At 41.1% G+C, this 22,549-nt stretch overlaps 1 protein-coding gene across 2 annotated transcripts in view; it reads left to right on the top strand.

The window, feature by feature from the left end:
• The window catches only part of nox4 (NADPH oxidase 4), a 119,532-nt gene that overhangs the window by 71,865 nt on the left and 25,118 nt on the right, over nucleotides 1-22,549 (top strand). For both annotated transcript variants that reach the window (XM_078403134.1, XM_078403133.1), the window contains exons 12-13: nucleotides 18,673-18,733; nucleotides 20,782-20,863. In XM_078403134.1, coding sequence (XP_078259260.1) covers nucleotides 18,673-18,733; nucleotides 20,782-20,863 — 143 coding nt within the window. The remainder of the gene's footprint in view (nucleotides 1-18,672; nucleotides 18,734-20,781; nucleotides 20,864-22,549) is intronic.

Here is a 22,549-nt window from a genome sequence, read left to right as displayed (position 1 = left end):
ATTAATTAATCGGCCTCTCTACAATGTAAATTGCAGTAGATCCATCTCCAAATAAAGACCGGGTAATATGATCTGACAAAAGCAAAATACATTTGAAGCAAGAATGAAGTTAGGTCAGAAAATTTTGGAAATACTTAACAGATTAAGGATCATCTGTTGAGTGAAAAACAAACTTATCAACTTGACATGCTAAATATTTCTGCCTATAGATGTGCCTGAGCTAGTAGATGTTTCCAGTGTTCTTTATTTAATTTGACTCTTGTTCATGTGGCTAAATCAGCTATGCCTCATTGAAACATTAAGGGAATGTTTTGAATTTGGGTAAAAGTATGAAGATCTTATATGTCCACTACATTCTATATGGTCCAATTTCCTCTGGCCGATTGGGTTTCATCACATTGATAGTTGATACTTTCCAACGGTTCAGCTCCATGTTCCCATTTTGAGCTCCAGCATATGCTTTACGGCTTTGAGATACGATTTGAAATTGGTTCTCTCAAGTTTGATGGGGTAGGGTGGGAGAGGGAGGATTGCAGTAATTCATAAGAATTTTGAAATGGTTGACCTTTGAGTGACAGAAAATTGATTGAAACATCAGAGGCAGTTTGAGTATTCTGTTATCATTTGGTCTGTAGATTTAATTTGCTCACTACTTCCTTCTGTTGCAAGGACTAGAGGGTCTGATCTATAGGCAAAGGTTGAGTAGGCTCGGTCTCTATTCCTTGGAGCGCAGGAGGATGAGGGGTAATCTTATAGAGATGTATAAGATCATGAGAGGAATAGATCGGGTAGATGCACAGTCTCTTGCCCAGAGTAGGTGAATCGAGGACCAGAGGACATATGTTTAAGGTGAAGGGGATAGGAATCTGAGGGGTACCTTTTTCACACAAAGGGTGGTGGATGTATGGAACAAGCTGCCAGAGGAGGTAGTTGAGGCAAGGACTATCCCAAAATTGAAGAAGCAGTTAGACAGGTACATAGATAGAATGGTTTGGAGGAATATGGATCATATGCAGGCAGGTGGGACTAGTGTAGCTGGGATATGTTGGCCGGTGTGCACAGGTTGGGCTGAAGGGCCTGTTTCCACACTGTATCATTCAATGACTCCATCAGTCTGTTTCTGCAATGTTGTTAGTTCAGAACATTAGTTTGAGATATATTGGGTCAAATCTTACTGCACCTGGCTTGTTGCCCCAAATCAGCATGAATTGTCTCCAGGCATCTGAACTTGGTAGGTCCCATGCAGATTGGTCAAGTACCAGTGAATAGTGGCAGAGCCGACAGCTTTTCATTGTGAAAGCCCGGACGTGTTAAACATCTTGTATGTATCAAGTGCATTTCCCTCAAAATAGTTATTTCAACATTCCTCGGATTTAAAAACAAAAAAGAATAAATGTGATATTTCAGCTTCAACTTTAATCCGTGTTTGTACAGACGAGGGACAATGTGTAAAACACATTCAGAAATATGGCATTTTACTATCTAGTAAATATGGCATTTTACTATCTAGTAAATATGGTATTTTACTATCTAGTAAATATGGCATTTTACTATCTAGTAAATATGGCATTTTACTATCTAGTAAATATGGCATTTTACTATCTAGTAAATATGGCATTTTACTATCTAGTAGATATGGCATTTTACTATCTAGTTTGCCATTAGTTGCTTGGCCAGCTTGGTGCTATCTCTGTTGTTCATCATTGGCGATCTCCCCTAAAAGGTGCCTAACGGTGCCTGACATCAGGGAATGGGATATTCACATCATGCATCCTACCAAAGCCTTGTAGCGAAGATTCTTCAATATCACCCCAAACCTTGCCTGTCTGTACAGGAGACACAAAGAAAAACGGAGCCATTGGAAGGTGTGTTTAATGATAATGCAAAAGTTGCCATAGGAACAGAATATTGTAGACAATGTAAAGTCTGACTGGAGATGTCAAAAGAAATAAGTCTTACTTGGATGGTTGCACTGCTGAATTTGTGTTATAATGGACTTAACAGTACCTGACTGAATATTTCAGAACAAATGTTTAGTTGCTGTGCAGGGTCGTGTCAATCATTATTTATGAGTGCTTGTAGTTGTTTATGCCTGAAATTCTCAGATTGCTTGCACTCATAATGATTGCTGGCAGTCATGAAATCTCTCTAGCCATCAGCAAATGTTCAGTGACCACTCTAACAAAATGGACATTGTCAACTAATTCATTATTTTTGTCTTGTTGTGGAATCTAGCCTGTTGTTTAGTTTAGTTTAGAGATACAGCACGGAAACAGGCCCTTTGGTCCACACTGACCAGCAATCCCCGCACATTAACACTATCCTACACACACTAGGGACAACTTACAATTATATTCAATTCACAATTATTGTACCAAGCCAATTAACCTACAAACGTGGAGTGTGGGAGGAAACCGCAGATCTCAGAGAAAACTCACGCAGGTCATGGGGCGAACGTACAAACTCTGTAAACTAGAAACTAGAAGATGGCACAACCTCTGGACATGCATGATCTGTTTCCATCTGAGTGGTTTCTGCAATTGACAATGTGGTATATATGGTGTCAGTTGTGTAGCATGAGCGTTTACTTGGTTGTGATAATGAAAAAAAACATGCAGTTGTTATCCTCTTTATCAGCACTTATTCACATTGTTTTGCAGCAGCTTGAATCAAAGGCATTGTTACCTGAGAATTTAAGTAGAGTTTTCACCTTACCAGATTTGGCAATGCATCCTAAGATAGCATGTAGATGTGAAATCAGTTATGGTATTCCAGACACAAGAAATAACCACCATTTATCACCGTAAAACTCCAATAATCCAACTATTCCGAAATCCGGATGGCTCAGCATCTGGCTCACCAGATGATGTTTGCTATGCTTCCTTGCAACTCACTGGGGCCCTGGCTCCTGCAATCCATTTGGATTCACTGCGGCCATGGTTCCCTTGTTTCCTTTAAACTACCCAAGTCCCCGCTTCTCTTGCTCTCATTAACCTGACTGAGACCCAGGTTCCTGCACTCCATTTCACGTACCAGGGCTCCGGTTCCTGCACTCCCTTTCGACTCACCGTGGCCCCTCTTCCTGTGCTCCTATTAAACTCAGCTGGTTTTATTTTCCGCCCTCACTTGAAACTCACCTGGTTCTGTTTCCCATAATTACTTGAAATTTACTGGGCCCTTGTTTCCTGTACTCCCATTAAAATGACCAGGTTTACTGCAACATTGATCGTTCTACTGTGTAGCACCAAAGGAAAAGAATTTGAAGTTTGTTCGTGTATTCATATGAATAACATCTGCTAGTCAAGCGTTATTTGGTTCAATGCATTTCAGTGATGAATCAGAAAGGGGGATGCTGTTAACATAAAACTAAAACCGGAACAGCAACTTTTGTAATTCTGTATTTCACTGCAAAATATGAGTTGCAGCAACAATCATGCACAGATTAGTTGGTGCACCATTATCTCCATTGTTTGAAAGTAAACTTTAAGTGATAAATATTTTTCTTTTGAGTTTTATCAGCTATTCATTCCCTTCAATGGAATTGGCAGTATATTTTAGAATCCAGTTTACCATTTTCATTCTTACTAATTTTCAGGGCTTTTGAGCTTGAATGTAAATTTCCTTTCAAAATATGTAGTGTTTGCCTGCATTATAAAAGTAAATTATTTATAAAACATTAATTACAAATTACTGCTTAGCAATAAGGGGCAGTACGGTGACGCAACAAAAGAGTTGCTGCCTTACAGCACCAGAGATCTGGGTTCAATCCTGCCTACAGGTGCTTGCCTTCGGCGAGGAGGCTGAGGTGAAGAGGTTACGCTTGTTTTTAAGCCTGATTTGTTTTTAGACACTAAAGCAATGGCAGATAAGTTGGTGCCGTGTGTTTCCTGCAGGATGTGGGAAGGTAGGGACACTGCTGGAGCTTCTGGGAGCTACACCTGCAAGAACTGTGTCCAGGTGCAGCTCCTGAATGGACGTGTGGTGGAGTTGGAAAAGCAGCTGGATGACCTCAGGACCATCTGGGAATGCGAGAGTTTCCTGGACAGGACCTACTGTGAGGCTGTCACACCAAGGGTCCAAGTCGAGCGAAGGTGGGAGACCGTTTCAAAGGGGAGTGAATGTGGACTACAGGAGACCCCTGTGGCTGTGCCTATTGCAAACAGGTACACCCTCTTGGGAGCTGTCGGGCAGAAGACGCTTCCAGTCCGAGCGGCGGACTGGTTGGTGGCTCTAATCCAGGCAAGGAAACTCGACCAGGGAGACCGAAGTCAGGAAGAGCCATAGTAGTGGGTGACTCCATTGTCCGAGGTATGGACAGTAGATTCTGTGGTGGCAGGCAGGACTTGAGGATGGTCTGTTGACTACCTGGTGCCAGGGTTCAAGACATCACGGACCGGCTTCAGAACATCCTAGCGAGGGAAGGCGATCAACCGGAAGTAGTTGTGCACATGGGCACGAACGACGTCGGGAGGAAGTGGAAGGAGATACTGCAACGTGAGTTTAGAGAGTTAGGAAGAAGACTGAGAAGTAAGACGTCGAGGGTGGTTATCTCTAGACTGCTGCCTGTACCTCATGCTGGTGAGGGCAGGAACAGGCAGATTGGGGATATGAATGTATGGCTGAGGGGCTGGTGCAGGGAGCACAGATTTAGATTTCTAGACCACTGGGATCTCTTCTGTGGTAGGGGTGACCTGTACAAAAGGGACGGGTTACACCTTAACAGCAGGGGGACCAACATTCTGGCAGGCAGGTTTGCTAGTGCTACACGTGATGGTTTAAACTAAGTAGTGGGGGGGAGTGGTTGACAAATTGGGAATATGAAGATGGAGTTAAAGGGGAAGCGAATACAGGAGAAATTGCAAATGACTCTCGAATAAATGGAAAGGGAAGTTCTAGTTGGGATAAGAGAGTAAGGTCAGGGCCAATTATGACCGGTGTGAGAGGGGAGGTGAATACCAAAGTTAAAGTGTTGTATTTAAATGCGTGAAGTATAAAAAATAAAGTGGATGAGCTTGAGGCTCAGTTAGACATTGACAAGTATGATGTTGTGGGAATTGCAAAGACATGGCTACAAGAGGACCAGGGCTGGGAACTGAATATTCAGGGGTACACAACGTATAGAAAAGACAGACAGGAGGGCAGAGGGGGTGGGGTCGCTCTGTTGGTAAGGAATGATATTCACGCCCTTGCAAGGGGTGACATAGAATCAGGAGATGTAGAATCAGTATGGATAGAAATGAGGAATTGTAAGGGTAAAAAGACCCTAATAGGAGTTATCTACAGGCCCCCAAACAGTAGCCTCAACATAGGGTGCAAGTTGAATCAAGAGCTAAAATTGGCATGTAGCAAATGTAGTGCTAGGGTGGTTATGGGAGATTTCAACATACAGGTAGACTGGGAAAATCAGGTTGGCAATGGACCCCAGGAAAGGGAATTTGTGGAGTGTCTCCGAGATGGATTCTTAGAACAGCTTGTACTGGAGCCTACCAGGGAGAAGGCAATTCTGGATTTAGTGTTGTGTAATGAACCTGGTCTGATAAGGGAACAAGGTAAAAGAGCCTTTCGGAGGCAGTGATCACAATATGATAAGTTTTACTCTACAAATTGAGAGGGAGAAGGGAAAATGGGAAGTGTCAGTATTACAGTATAGCAAAGGAGATTACAGAGACATGAGGCAGGAGATGGCCAGATTTGACTGGAAGGAGGCCCTAGCAGGGAAGACGGTGGAACAGCAATGGCAGGTATTCCTGGGAATAATGCAGAAGTTGCAGGATCAATTTATTCCAAAGAGGAGGAAAGATTCTAAGGGGAATAAGAGGCACCCGTGGCTGACAAGGGAAGTCAAGGACAGCATAAAAATAAAAGAGCAGAAGTACAACAAAGCAAAGAAGAGTGGGAAGCCAGAGGATTGGGACTCTTTTAAAGAGGAACAGAAGACAACTAAAAAGGCAATACGGGGAGAAAAAATGAGGTACGAGGGTAAGCTAACCAATAATATAAAGGAGGATAGTAAAAGCTTTTTTTGGTATGTGAAGAGGAAAAAAATAGTCAAGGCAAATGTGGGTCCCTTGAAGACAGAAGCTGGGGAATTTATTATGGGGAACAAGGAAATGGCAGACGAGTTGAACCGGTACTTTGGATCTGTCTTCACTAAGGAAGATACAAACAATCTTCCAGATGTTCTAGTGGCCAGAGATACTAGGGTGACAGAGGAACTGAAGGAAATCCACATTAGGCAGGAAATGGTGTTGGGTAGACTGTTGGGACTGAAGGCTGATAAATCCCCAGGGCCTGATGGTCTGCATTGCAAGGTACTTAAGGAGGTGGCTCTAGAAATTGTGGACGCATTGGTGATCATTTTCCTATGTTCTATAGATTCAGGATCAGCTCCTGTGGATTTGGAGGGTAGCTAATGTTATCCCACTTTTTAAAAAAGGAGGGAGAGAGAAAATGGGAAATTATAGACCAGTTAGTCTGACATCAGTGGTGGGGAAGATGCTGGAGTCAATTATAAAAGACGAAATTGCGGAGCATTTGGATAGCAGTAATAGGATCGTTCTGAGTCAACATGGATTTATGAAGGGGAAATCATGCTTGACTAATCTTCTGGAATTTTTTGAGGATGTAACTAGGAAAATGGACAGGGGAGAGCCAGTGGACGTGGTGTACCTCGACTTTCAGAAAGCCTTCGACAAGGTCCCACATAGGAGATTAGTGAGCAAAACTAGAGCACATGGTATTGGGGGTAGGGTACTGACATAGATAGAAAATTGGTTGGCAGACAGAAGGCAAACAGTGGGGATAAATGGGTCCCTTTCAGAATGGCAGGCAGTGACTAGTGGGGTACCGCAAGGCTCGGTGCTGGGACCGCAGCTATTTACAATATACGTTAATAACTTGGATGAAGGGATTAAAAGTACCATTAGCAAATTTGCAGATGATACAAAGCTGGGTGGTAGTGTGAACTGTGAGGAAGATGCTATGAGGTTGTAGGGTGACTTGGACAGGTTGTGTGAGTGGGCGGATTCATGGCAGATGCAGTTTAATGTGGATAAGTGTGAGGTTATCCACTTTGGTGGTAAGAATAGGAAGGCAGATTATTATCTGAATAGTGTCAAGTTAGGAAAAGGGGATGTACAACGAGATCTGGGTGTCCTAGTGCTTCAGTCACTGAAAGGAAGCATGCAGGTACAGCAGGCAGTGAAGAAAGCCAATGGAATGTTGGCCTTCATAACAAGAGGAGTTGAGTATAGGAGCAAAGAGGTCCTTCTGCAGTTGTACAGGGCCCTAGTGAGACCACACCTGGAGTACTGTGTGCAGTTTTGGTCTCCAAATTTGAGGAAGGATATTCTTGCTATTGAGGGCGTGCAGCTTAGGTTTACTAGGTTAATTCCCGGAATGGCGGGACTGTCATATGTTGAAAGACTGGAGCGGCTAGGCTTGTATACACTGGAATTTAGAAGGATGAGAGTGGATCTTATTGAAACATATAAGATTATTAAGGGATTGGACACGTTAGAGGCAGGAAACATGTTCCCAATGTTGGGGGAGTCAAGAACCAGGGGCCACAGTTTACGAATAAGGGGTAGGCCATTTAGAACGGAGATGAGAAAAAAACGTTTTCAGTCAGAGAGTTGTGAATTTGTGGAATTCTCTGCCTCAGAAGGCAGCGGAGGCAAATTCTCTGAATGCATTCAAGAGAGAGCTCGATAGAGCTCTTAAAAATAGCGGAGTCAGGGGTTATGGGGAGAAGGCAGGAACGGGGTACTGATTGAGAATGATCAGCCATGATCACATTGAATTGTGGTGCTGACTCGAAGGGCCGAATGGCCTACTCCTGCACCTATTGTCTATTGTCTATGGAGTTTGTACATTCTCCCTGTGACCTGCATGGGTTTTCTCTGGGATCTCCAGTTTCTTCCCACACTCCAAACATGTACAGGTTTGTAGGTTGGTTGGCTTGGTGTAATTGTAAATTGTCCCTAGTGTGTAGGACAGTGTTAATGTGCTGGGATTGCTGGTTGGCGCGGACTCAGTGGGCGGAAGGGCCTGTTTCCATGCTGTATTTCTAAATCTCGCAAACTAAAACAATCCCACATGTAATCAAGTGTTTTTTGCTAATTATAAAAGCATTATTATTGGTAGTTATAGTTTGATGAATGTACTGTTTCATCTTGCAGATGAACAGACGGATTTCAGATATTGTAGTGTGGTAATCCATTTTACAGGAGAGAGGAGAGAGAGAGAGAGAGAGAGAGAGAGAGAGAGAGAGAGAGAGAGAGAGAGAGAGGGAGAGAGAGGGAGAGAGAGGGAGAGAGAGGGAGAGAGAGGGAGAGAGAGGGAGAGAGAGGGAGAGAGAGGGAGAGAGAGGGAGAGAGAGGGAGAGAGAGGGAGAGAGAGGGAGAGAGAGGGAGAGAGAGAGGAAGAGGAAGGATCAATTCTTGATTGATGTTTTTGAAAAATAATTGAATGGCTTAGTTGATGCTCTTCTGCATAAAGTCACAGAATTGAAAGCCTTGTAGTTCTGTAATAAAGCTGATAAAATAAATTGCTTTTGGCAGTAAAACTTTTGATATGTAGTTATGTCAGCACTAAAGGTCATGCTTCACCAAGCAATTTGGTGTAGGAAAAAAAAGCAAAATGCTGAGGATACTGTAAATCTGAAATAAAAAAGACAAATATTTAATCCTTGGGTCAGACAGCACTTAAGAAAAGAAAAATAGAGCTGGAAAAAGTCATCATAATGGGTTTTAAGTGACTTTAAGAGGCAGCAAAATGGTTGGAGAAAAATATACATGGAGGTCTGTGATGGGAATGAAGCCAAGAAGTTACATCTCAAAAGCACTCAGTACAAAGACCCATTTTATTGCACTATTATTCCTTTTGGTATCACTCGTGATTCTGCTATTAACTGCGTAACAGTCTTTCTCATGAATATTTGTTTTATACAGAATCAAAAAGGGAAATGAATATTGAGCTTGAATACTGATATAAATACTTTATCTCATAGAAACAATGAATGAATACAGCACAGAAGTAGGTCATTAAGTACATCGGCTGCATACTGACTTTTTGAAGAGCAGTCTGGCCAGTTCCATTTCACTGCTTTTCCACGTGGTTCTACAAGGAGATCTGTGCATTTGTACAAGATGTATCCAAAACATTAGAATTTACCCTATGAAACTTACAATGGGAATTACAGTGATCTGGCAGCGCTTACAAATTCTGATAGGAACATCTAGAGTAGGCACATATGCAGTGGAATGTGGAAATCCAGTAGTTAGGAAGAAATCTGTGAGTTTTTCTTAGGGATTTTTTTCCTCCTGTGGGTTATGCTGTTGCAGCTTTCCCCACATAATCTGCAGATAAATCCCACACGTCAGCTGGAGTTACCGGAACAAATGTGCAGGGAGATTGCAGGTAGCTGTAAAAATAATAGGGTAGCATTGGTGGGAGATTTCAGAATTGACTGGTTCTCCCACAGTGTAAAGGTGGAATTTGTTAAATGTAACCTAGAAAGGTTCCTTAATACATATACCGTGGGCCCTACTGGAGAGTGCAACACTGGATCTCCTCTTTGGAAATGAATTTGGGTGGCATGATGGCATAGCGGTAGAGTTACTGTGAGACCCGGGTTCGATCCTGACTACGGGTGCTTGTCTGTGGAGTTTGTACGTTCTCCCCGTGACCTGCGTGGGTTTGCACTGAGATCTTCGGTTTCCTCCCACACTCCAAAGACGTACAGGTTTGTAGGTTAATTGGCTTGGAATAAATGTAAAAATTATCCCTGGTGTGTATAGGGTAGTGTTAATGTGTGGGTATCGCTGGTCGGTGCGGACTCGGTGGGCCGAGGGGCCTGTTTCCGCACTCTATCTCTAAACTAAAATAAGACCCGTGACTACATAGGGTGAGCATTTTTGGACCAGTGACCATAATTCAATTTCTTTAATAGTAGTTACGGAGAAATATGGGACTGGCTCACAAATTAAGATCCCGAATTGTCCTGATTAAGGTCCTGAACAAGTTAAGGTCTTAATCTTCTCTGCTCCAAGGTGAACAGACCTAGATTGATCTGTTGGTGAAATGGCCTAAAAACTGGCAGATGAAGTTTAAATCAGACAAATGTGAGGTGATGCATGTTAGAAGTCCCTCCCCATAACAGAACTGCTCCATATCAGGCAACATCCTGGTGAATCTACTCTGCACCTCTTAGGCCCCCTCGGTCATGGCTGACCATGGGTGATGCATCCTAGTTGGCTGCTTGCTCCAACCCTCGGTTAGAGCAGCGTCGCTTGTGGCTGAAGAGACCAATGCGGGAGTGACAGACTCTTTCGCAAAGGTCATATTTGTGTGTGGTCTCTGGTTTGTTGAAGTTGCTGCGCTCCTTTCTGCGTGCCCTCTTGTCTGCCACTGCTTTTATCAGTTTCTCATCCCCCGTTTTGAGATGTTGGTTCAGGGTACCTCTCCACCTCGTACGGTCAGCTGCAAGGCTCTCCCAGGACTCCACATCGATGTCGAGCGCCTTCAAATCTCTGCTCCATCTTCAGCATTATAACATTTTTCTTGTACCTAGGTGACCAGAGCTGTACACAGTATTCCAGCTGAGGTCTGATCAAGGTTAATCACGTTGGAGCATAATCTCCCTAATTCTGTTTTCAATGACTTGACTAATGAAAGTCACTATCCTGTATGATTACTAAGCACTTTGCCCCCTACATTGTCACCTTTGAGGATCTATGAACTTGTACTCTAAGGTCCGTTGTTCCTGAGTTCTCCCTAAGATCCTACCATTCACCTTGTAGGTCCCCATGTCATTAGTGCTCCCAAAATGCATCACATCATATTGTCTGCATTAAACTCTGCCATTTTTCACCCATTTAACCAACACATTACCTCTGATTATCTATGATTACCTTCCACACTATCAAAAACTCTGTCAATCTTCAGGTCATCCACAAATCCACTGGTCTTGCCTCCCACAATGTCATTTACTTTCATCACAAATACCTAGGGTCCCAGCACTGATCGTACAGTAATACAGACCAGCAGCATGAAAACAGATCGTACAGCATGAAAACAGACCAATTTGTCCAAGCTGACCATGATGCCCCACCTAACCTCGTCCAATTTGTGTTTGGCCCATATTCCTCTAAACCTTTCCTAAGCATGTACCTGTCCAGTGCCTTTTAAATGCTGTGATCGTTTTTGTCACACAACCTCCTCTGCTAGCTTGTTCCAAATAACAACCACCCTTTGAGTGAAAAAAGTTGTCCTCAGGTTTGTAATAAATCTTGCCTCTCTCACCTTAAACATATGTCTTGTTTTTGATTCCCCTAGCCTGGGTAAAAGACTCTGTGCATTCTCCCTATCTATTCCCCATCATGATTTGTGCTGTGTGAGTGATGGAGATGTGAAGATTATCTCCTGTGGTTGCTTGGAAAATAAATATTGTAATAATCTTCGGAGCCACCAAGAGAGGCATACCTATATGAAGAGGTTTTCATTTCCAGTTGCATGAGAGTAAATCTATCTGTTGTGACCTCTTAATGCATTTATTCTCCACATGCAGCTGTGACCTGGTTGTGTGCAGTAAATCAGATGCTTCAACTCTCAACTCTGGATTCAACTATTTAAAATAATCTGCATCTACAGTGCCTTTAGATTTTAGATTTCAGATATCCAACATTCATTCCACATTCCTCTCGTAGCTTTGAAGAATTTTTCTTACAAATCTTTCTTGTACTCACTCCACTTATCACAGGCATTGCGTTTCCCCCTCATTTCTCCACTTTATCCTTGCTTTTTTCTGCATCTTAAATCTTGTTTCATCTTCAGTTTATCAGGTTCTAATGTACGATCGTTGACTGGTAAAGTTAACACCATTCCTCTCTCCAAAGATGTTGCATGGTCTGCAGAGTATTTCCAGCACTGACTGTTTATATTTCAGATTTATTGAAAGCGCAGTATTTTACCTTTGTTTTCTTGTTAAGGTCTTTGCTTCAATAAGAAAAGGCATCTGAAGTACATCTGTTCCACTGATCAGGTTTCTTGATTACTACATTTCTATAAGTTTGAAAGGGAGGGAGAATCAGATGCTTATGTTTTGATGTGAGGTCTTACCAAAATTTGTGAGAGTATCACTTTTCCACATGATTGCACAATCTCATAACAATCAGAATCACATGTAAACCATATGGGGTTCCAGTTAATATGCATGTCTGTTTATTTTTATTTAAAAATACTGATTCTCCCTAGTCTCTGCAACATTTTGCATACCACCCGCTAGGGAGCTTCTTTCACGATGAAAAATGGCATGGACTTCTACCAGGTGACATTGTTTCCAATCAAGAGAACCTTCCCAGATCTTTCCTACATCTTGTTGCCTTTTGATATTCCTAATTATATCAACTAGGTTTATATGTTCTTGAAAGCCTCTCTAAGCATACATCGTCATTCTGGCCAACTTTACTCCAGGACCAGGCCATCCAATTATTGCAGAAATCTATATTTTTGCTGTTTATTTTTTTTAATTAAAGTAAGTCAGTAGAAATGTATTCTTTTGTTTTGTTTCTTTGCAGTCAACTCAGAGGAACTTATTCTTTAGCTATTTCTTCTCGTAAAATTTTTTTTTTCATTATGGTCAAGAATGAAATGAGCTAAAATAGTCTGTTAATCATTGATTAACAGATTATTTTAAAACATCTTTCAAAAGATTTTGCACAGAACGAATTACTTTAGGTACAGCAAGCGTTATGAGAACAAATGTATCCATTTTGCATGCTTTATCATCACCAGAAATCACTCTTTATTTCCTAGTCTGGGGAACTATTAAATTCAATATTGTGGTGCTTTTGGGTAATAAATCATTTGAGTTATTTGTCAACTGGTAGAATCAACACGAGTTCCAAATTATTATAACAAACTCAAGCTGTGAAATGACTTTAGCAGAAAATAATTGGCGTATCTACCATGGTTTTTCAATGAGTAGCAAGCACATCTAAGGGAATGTATATATTTTCAGATTTCCTCAGCGTGTGCAGCCTCTTGAGAGTTCCTGGTCTTTGTCCCAGAATCTCTCTTCTGTGAATTAATTTTCTTTTAAATGTTTGCAGATGGTTTCAAATGTTCAATTTATTACACAGTGCATGAAGCACACATTTTCCGTGTTGAGAATATCACAGCCATTTTCATAAATTATAAACTATGTGAGAGTTTAACAGTTGCTAGATCTGTTAAACAGGAACAAATAAATACAATTTGAATCCAGTCTTACTTTACCAACACTTTCAAGTCTATTTTAAGTCTTAAAATAGACTTGAAAGTGTTGGTAAAGTAAGACTGATTCAAATTGTATTTGAATCACAAAATGCAGGAGTAACTCAACGGGTCAGGCAGCGCCTCTGGAGAAAATGGTTAAGCGACTTTTTGGGTCGAAACTCTTCTTCTGAACAAGATGTTTAGTTTCGAGGAACACCATGAAAACAGGACTTTCGGCCCACCAAACCATTGACAACCCGATCCTATACCAGTTCTCTACTATCCTACTTTCTCGTGCACACCCTGCACATTGCAGGCAATTTACAGAGGCTATTTAACCTGCAAACCTGCTCATCTTTGGGATGCAGGAAGAAACCAGAGCACCCGGAAGAAAACCATGCGATCACAGGGAGTACATGCAAACTCCACACACAAAGCATTCGAGGTCAGGATCAAACTCTGGTCCCTAATGCTGTGAGGCAACAGCCCTAGCAGCTGTGCCACTGTGCCACCTAAGGGGAGGCAACATTTGGACTCAAAATATTCTCCAGAGATGCTGCTGACCCGATGAGTTACTCCATCAGTTTGTGTTTTTTTGCTCAAGATTCTAGCACCTGCAGTTCCTTGCGTCTCCTCTATTTCAAGACTGTTATCTTTTTCAATATCTCAACGTAATTTCTCAATGGAATTGGTGCTCCTCACCAAGGAAGAAGCTTCCATGTAACTGTGTTCAAATATAAAAATCTTAACGCTTGCACTAGTTCTGAGACCGACTTTTCACTTTGTGGCTGGACTAGCCATCGAGTCTGACAATAGAGTCTGGTTATACTGAGGAGAAGGCTGAAACAACATTGTGTTTGTTTGAATGGAGATGGGGTGGAGTGGAATAACAGTTGTGGAAATAAAAGTTGAGGAAACTGCTTGACACGAAATGTGGGAGTAGCTCAACGGGTCAGGCAGCATCTCAGGAGAACATGGATAGGTGGCGCTTCGGGTCAGGATCCTTCTTCAGACTGAACATTGGGGTTGGGGTGGAGAAAGAAAGCTAAAAGAGAGGAGAGGCAGGACAAAGGCTGGCAAGTAATAGGCCGACACAGGCGAGGAGGGTTGCTCGATAGGCAGAGGGTTGGACAAATGGCCAGAGATGAAAAGACAGAAGTTGTGAGACAAAAGTATTGTTGAGTAGCGAATATTGAAGTTAGAGAAATAATGTAGTTGGACGAGGAGGAGGAGGAGGAGGAGGAGGAGGGGAGAAATAGGTACAGGTTCACGTGGGACTTGGGTTGGGGGAGGGGTTGGGGGAGGGGGAGGGAAAGAAAGGAAAGATGGTTATGTACTTATCTAAAATTGGAGAATTCAATGTTCATACCATTGGGAGGTAAGTGGAATATGAGGTGTTGCTCCTCCAGTTTGCATGTGGCTTCACTCTGGCAATGGAGGAGGCCCAGGCCAGAAGGGTTAGTATGGGAATGGGAAGAGGAATTAAAATGGATAGCAACCAGGAGATCCAGCAGACCTTGGCAGACTTAATGTAGGTGTATGTCAAATCGATGGACGATTCTATGCTTGGGGGGTATAGCTCCTACTTCTACATCATCCCAGGATCACAGCAGTCCTTCCAGGTGGGACAGAGGTTCACATGCACCTTGTGTAACCTCATCTACTGTACCCAGTGTTCTCGATGTGGCCTGCTGTACATCAGCAAGACCAAGCGAAGGCGCTTCATACTCCACTTGGGTAGCTTACAATCCAACAGCATAAACACTGGATTCTCCAATCTTAGGTATCTACATAACTACAATCCCTCTCTCTTCATCCACCACATAACTGCCCCCTTCTTTCCCCTCCACCCCCTCCACTGTGCCTCACCTAGATCTGCACCTAGTTCTCCCCCCCCCCCCCCCCCCTTCCTCTTTCACAATTTTTCACCTAAATTCCTCCCTCTAGCTTCAATATTCGCAGGTTTCCAATCCTTTTATCTCACCCCTTCTGTATTTTCATCTTTGGGCTTTGAAACCTCTGCCTCCAGCAATTGGTCTCTGGTGTAAACCAGCATCTGCAGTTTGTTTCTAGAGGAAACCACTTATTTAGTTTACTTTATTTTCATCTTTGTAATTATATGTTAATATTTCAATAAGGTTTAAATCACATTTTTTATTTTTAACTGATTTTTTTTAACTATCCGAAGCAACATGGTAATTAACCATGCTAAGTAAGTTTGAACAGCTGTCAAAGATTGTCAGATCCACAGCCTGTTTTACTTGCAATTTGGAACCTACTCTGTCTTGCTGGGTGAAGGGGAGCACATGGCTGTTAGTCTGATAAATATGTGCGTTATATTCTAAGCTGTTTTGCCTATCACTTAAGGAAGAACATTATGTGTAAAATCTGGCAGGTTTGTAAAGAATAATAACTGCATGAAGAAAATTGGAGCTCCGGATTTTTGCAAGAATATTTTAGAAGCTTCAAAACCGAGAATGTTCAGAAAGTATTTATATAAGGCAATCTGGTCTCAAAAGGATTGTAAAACTCATGGATATAATTCTATCTGCCACTTCTATGAACTAACCTTACTTGACTAATTGTTACTCAGTGAACTTGTTCGGATTTATAGCACCAATCTATGAAATGTAAACAGAGTAAAATAATCATAGTTAATCACTGATCCTCGGTGTAAATGATCTTCTGCCCCGGCAGTTTATTAAAGAAAGCTACTGAAATAATATACTTCCTCGTCCCCCTGAGTAGATGGTGGAATTTTGTTTTAAAGTGTTGGAGAAGAGACACTCATTTCAGGACATGCAGCCCCAGTCCTGCACGTGGCCATAGTATTTACGTACATGGTTCAGTTGATTTTCTGGTCAGTGGTGACTTCCAGGCTGTTGATGATTGGGTACCTGGTGATGGTAATGCCACTGAGAGTTTAGGCTAAGTGGTTGGAATATTGCTGCGATATTCATTACAAGCCTTACAAGAGAGAGTTAGATTTAGCTCCTAGGGCTAATGGAATCAAGGGATAGGCGACGAATGCAGGAACGGGCTACTGATTTTGGATGATCAGCCATGATCATATTGAAAGGTGATGCTGGATCGAAGAGCCGAATGGCCTACTCCTACACCTAATTTCTATGTTTCTATGTTTTCTACCCCTGCAAACATGGACTTTCATTTGCCGAGGAGTTGCAATTGGAATTAGGCAAAATGCTGTTATCAGTGAATATTCCTAATTCTGATCTTATTATGGAAGGAAAGTCATTGACAACCAACTGTTGTTGGTCATGCCAAGGTCACTGCCCTGAGTAATTCTTGCAGTGGTGTCCCATGGCTGGGAAGATTGATCACAACTAACCACAAACATTTTGATTAATGTTGCATATCCATTATTATAAAAATGATGATCATTGTATATGCACTTGGCAAATGGATAGGAGCAGTTTCTATGGATATTTCTGCAGCTCAAGCGATGAGCACAAGGCTGAGAATGATCTTTGCCATGTGTGATCTTGCGGAGATAATTCTGAACAATCAAAACAGCTTCACTGGTGGCTGAATTTGAAGAAATTCTTGAAATGATGGAGTCTTCTGACATGTGTACGTTTTTGTAATACTTAGTCTAAAATTGTTTGATTGAAGAAAGGGCACTTCAGACTGTGAAAGATGGATTGCACATGAGAGAAAGGATGGGAAATTGAGGCATAAGTTTCATGTTTCTCATTTCACTGCAGCAATATACAATAAGGCAACAGGCATTTGCTGGATGTTGGTGACGAGTCTGAAAGCATTAGCACTATTACTGGGTGTTGCAAACGGGAAGCAGAAGGATCAACATGATGCCTTGGAGGGCAGGAGGTTGAGTTTTTACCCAGAGTTGGGAATCAAAAATAAGAGGACATATGTTTAAGGTGAGAGGGGCAAGATTTAAAATGAACCTGAAGGATAACTTTTTCTCACAGACAGAGGGCGGTGGGTATATGGAATGACCTGCCAGAGAAGGTAGCTGAGGCAGATGGCACAGTGGCACAGCGGTAGAGTTGCTGTCTCTCAGCGCCAGAGACCCAGATTTGATCCTGACTACGGGTGCTGTCTGTAAGGAATTTTTATGTTCTCCCCTTGACCTGCGTGGGTTTTCTCAGGGCGCTCCGATTTCTTCCCACACTCCAAAGACGTGCATGTTTGTAAGCTAAGTGGCTTGGTAAAATTATAAATTGTCCCTAGTGTGTGTAGGACAGCGTTAGTATGCGGGGATTACAGGTCGGCGCGGACTCAGTGTGTCGAAGGGCCTGGTTTTGCACTGTATCTCTAAACGAAACTAAACTAAATGATACTATCACAGCATTTAAAAGAAACTTGCACTGATACATGGATAGGAAAGGTTTAGAGGGATATGGGTCCAACACAGGCAAGTGGGACTCGGTTAGATCGGGCATCTTGGTCGGCATGAACAAGTTGGGCTGGAGGGCCTGTTCCGTTCTGTATGACTCTATGCCAGATATTGTGGTTATCATTTTGATATAGATGAACCTGTGCTGAGACGAGGGGTTTTGTGACCATCTTAAAAAACAACAGTGGAGGACACAACTCAAGATGATATGTTACTATCTTCCCGTGAAATTGCAGCACTCTCAGTGCAGGAAATCGTCAGATAGATTGACTTTGTTAAAATGGCAATGATTTTCTCATAACTTTGTTATTGATTTTGCAATTTGAACTTGCATTATGTTTGTATTGTTTCATGTACACTTCCATCCAAATTAAGGGGCAAAAATGATGTGATAACCGAGAACTTAGGACATGTGGGAATTTTAGGTGTTATCCTAATAGCTTTCTGCGTACTGGAGCTGAATAAAATTGGTTTCTAGCGATGAAAATCTGATTTACTACTGCTGAATCATGAAGGCTGTAGTGAAATTTGATATGTGAATAAAGGCAAATACCCATGTTAGTTCATCAATGGCAGAATGATTTAGTTTCCCAATTTGCCTCAATATGCATTTTTCTTTTGTAGTGAATGGTGGTTCTTCCTTCTCCAGTTTCTCATCTCTTTTCCTGAAGCTGAAAGTTACTGATGTAAATGAATATTTTCATGTCCAAATGCAATTTTGATGCCAGGCCAGAGAGCAGGTCTTGGGTTCTGATCCTGTTCTCAGGATCATGAGACCCCCTTCTCGGCTGCTGTCCCCACATACAGAATTGTGACAAAGAGTGGGAGACAGTGCTGGATTGTTTTGTTTTTCCACAGCTGTGTTTAGCATCAGTTTTAGAAATCTTTTTGCTCACACCTGAAATTTCCCAATGATGATTTTCAAAATTAATTTAATGAATGTGAATGCAGAAATTCTAAATTGTTTACAGTTAATAGAGTAAAACAATGCTGAATGTTTCATGGCACAAATATTTCCATGTTTTATTTCCTAGAGTCCTGCAGAAAACCGAAGAACATTTGGCATCCACCTCCGTGTTCTGGGAGATTGGACAGGTAAGTCCAAAACTTTGCAATTGAATTCACTAACTGTAATGTTTCCTGAGTCCTACACTAACCAAGTTACAAAGTTGGATTCACTCCTCTAATCTTTCCTGTAACCTTAGTAGTTAAAGGGATGCTAAATTATTTCCTTTTCCCTTAAGTTCATTTGTGGTTTCCAGCTTCTCTGTTTTAAGTATTGATGAACTTCAAGAAATTCAAAACTATTCCAGGCTGAAGAGAAACTTTTATGTAAAAACAGTTGTGGCATGATTTAATTTTCTGTTCTCTGACTACCACCCAAGACTTGGTTTGGACTTTGTGCAACCACCACTATATATTATTGCAGCAAGAAATTGCAGATATTGAATATCAAAAGAACAATAAACAAAAATGGGAGAAATACTCAACAGGTTAAGCAGCATCCAAGTTAGTTGCAAGAGTCAATATTTCGGGTCATTGACGCTACATCGATTGAAAAGTGAAAAATAAAGTATGTTTCAAATTGCAAAAAATATATTTACTCAGTTTTACAGTTCTGATGAAGAGCCATTGAAGTGAATTATTTTCCACTGATGCTGTTTGACCTACTGAGTCCAGTCATTGATGTTGGTTGATTCCTAACGCAGCTTTGTTCATTTGTAATAGATATACAAATTCATAGAGTTGTAGGAAGATAAGCTTAGAAACAGGCCCGTTGAGTTCTTCAACTTTAGATTACTCACTCTCTCTTTCTTATCTGCAGTGAGCCAAACAATTTTTTTAGAATAATATGGAAAGCTATCATGGGAACAGCTCTGCCCAAGAACGCAAGGAATTGCAGAGTTGCAGATGTAGCTTAGTCTATCCCATACACCAGATTCCCCACCATTGACTTCATCTACACTTCACACTGCTTTGGAATATCAGCCAATATAATCAAAGACTTGTCCCACTTAGGTCATTCCTTTAGCCTGTTCCTGTTGGTCAAGAGGTGCAGAAGCTTGCATACCACTTAGGAACAGCTTCTTCCCCTCTGTTATTAGGTTCTGAATGGTCTGCCCATAAGCTAGGATACTATCTTATTCACCCTCATAGAAGGCATTGGGCTGTGTCTATGGAACTGTTGTGCTACAATGCTGAGAACTATATTCTGTATCATCCCCTTTGCTCTACCTTTAGTACTAAAGTTTGACTTGATTGCATTTATATGTTGTATATCTGATCTGATTGGATAGCATGCAAAACAAAGCTTTTCATTGTACCTCGGTATGTGTAACAATAATAAACCTAAATGGAAATGGCTGGATAAAATTGATGGAGGAGCGTCATATGGTTTATAAACATTGGCAACGAGCAGTTGGGCTACATAGATGGTGGCTATGTACTTAATTCTACATTATTTTATTGAAAATTTAAGTTCTTTAAAAATTAATTTCCTGCATTTAAATATTTGTGCCTTCAATACTCCATACCTGTGTGATTTTAGTACTTAACATCTGAAATTATTCATTTCAATACTCACCAATATACAATTGGCACTCCCCCATAAATTCCTACCATTTATGTTGATGCAAAACAGAATGATGGGTTGGTAGCTGAATGCGAAATTTCAACAGGTACATCTTAACAATAATGGATAGATGTGAGCGCAGCAACAAATTGCTGTACTTTACAGTGTAGGAAGGAATTGCAGATGCTGGCTTACACCGAAGATAGACACAAAATGCTGGTGTAACTCAGCGGGTCAGACAGCATCTCTGGAGAAAAGGAATAGGTGACGTTTTGGGTCGAGGGTCTTGAGCCTGTATTTTATGGAAAGTTACCTCAGATATTTCATAAATGCAAAATACTTTGCAGGGTTTTCCAACAATAAGCTAAGGATTGAAAATAAGAATGATCTAAATTTACAAAAAAACACAAAGGAAAATGTTAGGTCATGATGGACTTTACATACTTGCTAGTATGGACTGAAGACTGTAATCGCTGCACTATTTGCAATAAGTTGGTTCAGTGCTTAGCAACAATAACATAACAGTTGCAATAAAATACTTTGGACTTGTTTTAAATCTTTGTTCTTGCAGAAAGATTTAGGGAGCTGCTACTGTCTGAAACAAACATGGATGCAGAGATCCTGCCCATACTGCAACAGAGAAATTACCCAAAGTAAGTCTGAGTAAATGTTACCATTATTTCCAATGCAAACGACAATCTCATTTCTAACCACTTTTAATATAATAATGCTATTGTAATACTGTTTTAATAACAATAGTTGATACAGTAGTTGACCTCTCATAATCTTGGAGCCAAACCTAAACAGGCAAGAATTCATCTTTCATTTATTCTTTGACCTCGAGAACAAATGGTTAAACAGTTCAACATTTCCCCTGAAGATAGACAGAAAATGCTGGAGAAAAGGCAGCACCTCTGGAGAAAAGGAATAGGTGACGTTTTGGGTCAAGACCCTTCTCCAGATCTGAAGAAGAAGGGTCTTGACCCGAAACATCACCTATTCCTTTTCTCCAGATATGCTGCCTGACCCATTGAGTTATTCCAGCATTTTGTGTGGTAACTTTTCCAGGCTCTATTTAAGCTTTCAGCAAAGTAGGTGTGAGTTAATAAATGTCAGCAATTATAGAATAACATAATTGGATGTTTGTCTGCCCAAGCTGTGAAGTACTAAAACCAAGGTCCTTCTTCCAGAGTAATGCCCAACAAACCCTGCTGAAAGTCCAAATATATACTAGATGAATTAGATGTGACTTGGTTATGATGTTATGGCCTTTTAAATGGCTTAATTATATTTAAGTACGAGAACACGGAAAGGAATGCACTATCTGAAAGGGTGGTGGTGGTAGAATTCCCACAACATTTAAGAAGTTTTGAGATGAGCACTGAAATCTCCAAAGTTTAGAACGGTATGGACCAAATGGCAGCACATGATATTACTGTAAATGGGTACTTAATGGTTATCATATCATATCATATATATACAGCCGGAAACAGGCCTTTTCGGCCCACCAAGTCCGTGCCGCCCAGCGATCCCCGTACATTAACACTATCCTACACCCACTAGGGACAATTTTTACATTTACCCAGCCAATTAACCTACATACCTGTACGTCTTTGGATGGAACACATCATTTCTGTGCTGTATGGCTTCTTAATGCTAGTTTCAGAAATGCAGATATTTCTTCAACTTGCTGAGCATGGTTTTAAAAATGTATTTAAAAAATAAAAAATATGTACTGGCATATACTCCTGAATATTTTGGCAGTATTCAACAGATCACTCAGCATGAATAAAAGAAAAAGACAAGATAGAATTCTATCTTTGACCTTTCCTAATATCCGATGAAGGAATGTGCCCGAAACATTAAATTGTTTTTACAGATGCTGACTGACCTTTCCATCATTCACTGTCCATTACATGCATTTCATAAAGTGCACATCCAAACGACCCTTAGGGCTCACTTCAAATAAGAGACAATATTATAGATACTAAGAATCTGGAACAAAAATAGAAAATGATTGAAGTCACAGAAAAAGAGGCTCTGTATTGTATATGGATAGGTGGATCACTGAAAGTATACATTTCAGGAAACTGTATCATGGTCGAAATAATGTCATCAGGGACTATTTTTAATATACTTAACTCCAAAGTGGCAGATGTTTCTGCCATCAGTGCAAAGCACAATAGTACCACTAGTTCATGTGTTAAATAGATGTTAAAGTATACAACAGATCATCCTCAAACGTTCACCAAACCTGACCAATTTATGTTCATTATTTGTCTGTAACAATCTGGAAAAGTTATACTCACTCATGTCTAAATCTACTGTAATAAACAGCT

This window comes from Rhinoraja longicauda, chromosome 7 (genome assembly GCF_053455715.1).
Source record: "Rhinoraja longicauda isolate Sanriku21f chromosome 7, sRhiLon1.1, whole genome shotgun sequence".
NCBI classification, from domain to species: Eukaryota; Metazoa; Chordata; class Chondrichthyes; order Rajiformes; family Arhynchobatidae; genus Rhinoraja; species Rhinoraja longicauda.
This window is presented reverse-complemented; position numbering and strand designations above follow the sequence as displayed.